Source organism: Anneissia japonica, unplaced genomic scaffold (genome assembly GCF_011630105.1).
Source record: "Anneissia japonica isolate Jap-2015-1 unplaced genomic scaffold, ASM1163010v1 scaffold288288_len553704_cov182, whole genome shotgun sequence".
NCBI classification, from domain to species: Eukaryota; Metazoa; Echinodermata; class Crinoidea; order Comatulida; family Comatulidae; genus Anneissia; species Anneissia japonica.
Window position 1 is genome coordinate 540,036 of NW_022702993.1, and position 3,677 is coordinate 543,712.

At 34.1% G+C, this 3,677-nt stretch overlaps 1 protein-coding gene across 1 annotated transcript in view; it reads right to left on the bottom strand.

The window, feature by feature from the left end:
• LOC117104204 overlaps window positions 1-2,450 on the bottom strand; it is a 5,641-nt gene extending 3,191 nt beyond the window's left edge. The window contains exons 1-4 of the mRNA XM_033244915.1: window positions 2,224-2,450; window positions 1,911-2,008; window positions 1,424-1,492; window positions 138-218 (exon numbers count right to left, since the gene is read on the bottom strand). Of these exons, the coding sequence (XP_033100806.1) occupies window positions 138-218; window positions 1,424-1,492; window positions 1,911-2,008; window positions 2,224-2,306 (331 nt within the window). The 5' untranslated portion in view covers window positions 2,307-2,450. The remainder of the gene's footprint in view (window positions 1-137; window positions 219-1,423; window positions 1,493-1,910; window positions 2,009-2,223) is intronic.
• Between the last annotated feature and the right edge of the window lie 1,227 nt (window positions 2,451-3,677).

A 3,677-nucleotide genomic window follows, 5' to 3' on the forward strand; every position in this document is an offset into this window, starting at 1 on the left:
TATAAGAGACAGTATACATGCATATATATATATATATAAAATATATATATGGATTGAATGAGTAGATGATTGATTTATTGAACCCAATGAAGTCACTGTTACAATTCACTTCTGTAACACTTAGATTGCTGCTATACCTGTATATATCGTAGTGAAATTTCCATTTTTACATTGGTCATTTATAGTTGAGCAAAACGAACGCCTGCAGGTCCCACAATCTAAACACAGGACAGCAATAAAAGTTAACTCAGTAAAATCATGCAGGAGGTAAATCAATAAATATCTATTCTATCCCACTGCCATTCTAAGCCTGCTGTCACTCGATCGAACGGTCGGTCAGTGGGTCGGTTGGTCCGGGTTGGTTGGTTGGTTGATTGAATGGTTGGTTTGTTGGTTGTTTGGTATGTTTGGTTGGTTGGTTGATTGGTTAGTTGGTTGGTTGGTGGGTGGGTCAGTCGATCAATTCATTAGAGAGTCGGTTGGTTTAATGAATCAATAATTGATTGATTGTTTGATTGATTGATTGAATGGATGAATAAATGAATGCCTTATTGATAATATAACTAACTGGTTTTTGGATGATTTATTGATTGATTGATTGATTGATTTATCCATTAATACTTCCATCGAATAATCCATCTCGTTCAATTGGTTTATTGGTTATTGGCTGGTTGAATCAATGATTGATTGATTGGATGATTGCATGGTTGATTGGTTGATGGAATAAATGAATAATTGATTGGAATTATAACCAGATATAACTGACTGACTAGTTGGTTGGATGATTTATTGATTGATTGATTTATTCATTAATACTTCCAATCATTCTAATCAATCGGTTGGTGATCAGTCGGTCGGTCGGTCCGTCCGTCAATCGACTAATTGGCTGCCGGCTGCCGTATAGAATACCGAAGCGACAACCAGTGGAGTATCTAGAAGTCTTGAATTGGGGGATCACGGGGGCTTGAAGTGGGAGTGGGGGTTCGGGGCTCGATGATCAGATAAGGGGCGCTAATTCGCAAAATATGGTGATTTTAGGTGATTTTTAACTACTTGACCGTGATTTTTTTTTTTGGGAGGGGGGTGGGGTAATTTTGCGCGCCCTCTCCTAGATACGCCACTGGTGACGATATAGCATCACGGAGGTTTGTATCAATTAATGGTAGCCGTTACGCACGAGCGCGTATTGGTCTTAGAGCGTATCCACGTTTATTGACTGGAACCATCCATGCTCAGTGATGATACACAACGGTTATATAATATTAAACTGTTTAAATAATCAAGTCATTGAATAATGAAAGATTGATTTAACTTAACGTTTGAATATAAATAAAGTATTGATTCTTTGTTTTTTTGTTGGACCCACTCACTTTAAATGTGATTTACAGTACAGTTTTGAAAATGTTCAAAATAAATGCTATACCTCCTGAAAAACTATCATGCCAATATCTTTCACAATTTGAGCAGAACAAATCCTTGCACCGCAAACAAGCTAAACACAGGACAGAAATAAACATAAACTCAGTAATATTTAGAAATAACGTGATAGGCCTATGTTATTTCAAAATAATATATTTAAAAAAATAAAATAAAAACCGACGACCCTTTACACGCAGTCATACAATACTACAGTAACGTCAAAAATATGCCTGATTAGACATACTTAATAGTACGTCAATTTCAGTGGTTTGCCAAAATATAGGCTACTTTGAATTGAAAGACTTGATTATTCAAAAAACCGTTTACTTTTTGGCGAGCAGGTCTACTACGTACAACTCAAGATACATTATAACCACACGACAACGACATATCACCGCGTCGTTTATATATTATATTCTTCAACACTGAGCGCATTTTTATCGTGTGTCGTGTCTAGTGTAAATGTAGCTTTGATCTAAACGTAAAATTACCTGTCATGTTGAGTGTTAAATCAGGTTGTGTGTGACACGAATTACACAAGCCTCTACACATTCTATTCGGAAGGCAATTACTGCATGCACTTGATATGCTATAAAATGAAAAAAAAAAAAAGAAAAAGCTAAACGACATAATCGAAGTCCATATTCATAATTAGCCGTATCAAGAAAACTGATATTATTTTGTATCAGAATTATGGTGTTTAATGTTGCAGTAAATGTAGCTCTACAGCTAGGCATATTAGGGACATAATCAATGGTAAACTATTTGATATGCCTAACACAGGATAGACTATTCTGGACTTACCTGTATCTGCATTCTTGTGAGTAGACACAAAATGACATCGACACCAAAATCAAACCGCAGTATGTTGCGATATATGACAGCATTATAAACACGTCGAGGTGATGGTTGTCTTGTCTAAGCAATTCTATTATATAAGTGTATGTTAAAGCAACCAGGTAACATCAATAAAAAAAATAAAACATCGCATTTGATGTCGCTGTATGTAGGCGGTTCTCGTATTTTAGTTGTTGTACTTTAGTTCCTTGTTTAGATAATAGGTATATTATGTTATTTACGTACAGCGGAATTAAAAACCGAAATGATACGATTTCGTTGTGGATCAGACCATTGTTATTACGGTCCAGTTATTTCGAAATTGTCATGTCTATTATTTAATTACAGCTCAAATCCTTTCATTTACACAAGTTCACCCTACTTTGTAACAACTAACTTCGATTTTTTAAAATTTCAGATAGGTTTGATGTGCAATTGCTGTTACTTTCCTGAAGGAGAGTTTTAAAGTCACGTTATATTGTATCGGTAAAAACGTCATTTGTGTTCACTTACGTACTGACAAGCAGACAGACCCTTGCCCTTTGCATTTTCACACCCATCTCAGTCCAAATATAGGATGTGTGAAATAGCACTCTCAGACTTTTAAAGTATCTAAACTAACTCAGTATAGGTAAGTCGTTAATTTTAAATACGGCACATTTAAATAATTATTTCTAAGTAGTACTAAGAGAGTATCCACCACAGACTATGAGTGTTGACTGAGGTTAAAGGCGTTGCAACTTTAAAAGTTTTTTGTTAATTGTTTGTTTGTTTTATTTATTTCTCCACACACAGACACACACACACACACAAGCTTAGTAAAACGAACTAAGAATAATGATACATTACAGAATAAGTGTGTGCAAGGACGCCAAAATAAAATATGAACTTTTTCTAAAGCTTTGTCTACACTATTAAATTTTATGTGACAAAAAAATGTGATGTGTCCATATATGGGTATGATGACGTCATACCACATACTATCAAATTGTATCAAAAAAAGTTGAACATGTTCAACTAATATTTTCAATCACATTTTATGTGACGCTTTTTCGATGAAATTTTATAGTGTATATTTTTTAAATAAAACATTATTTTTCGAAATCTAGTAATATAATAATGTATATCAGACTGTTGTTTTAGAAATAGATTATAAATATGTAGGGTAAAGTTTCATTTCTAAAACGATACATAAAAATATAGTTTTTTAATTTATGCAAATCTAATACATTTAAAACTTTAAATTTATAAAATAAAAGTTTGGCATGGGATATACGAGTTGTCCCTGCACAAAACCTGAGGGCTCACTTTTGTAGTTTAAAAATATTATCAATGGGGGTTGTTTCGGGACTTGTCCAGAGACATAAGTAGAGAAATTTATCAACTGTACAGCCCATGAGGTGTTACTATACCAGGAATGG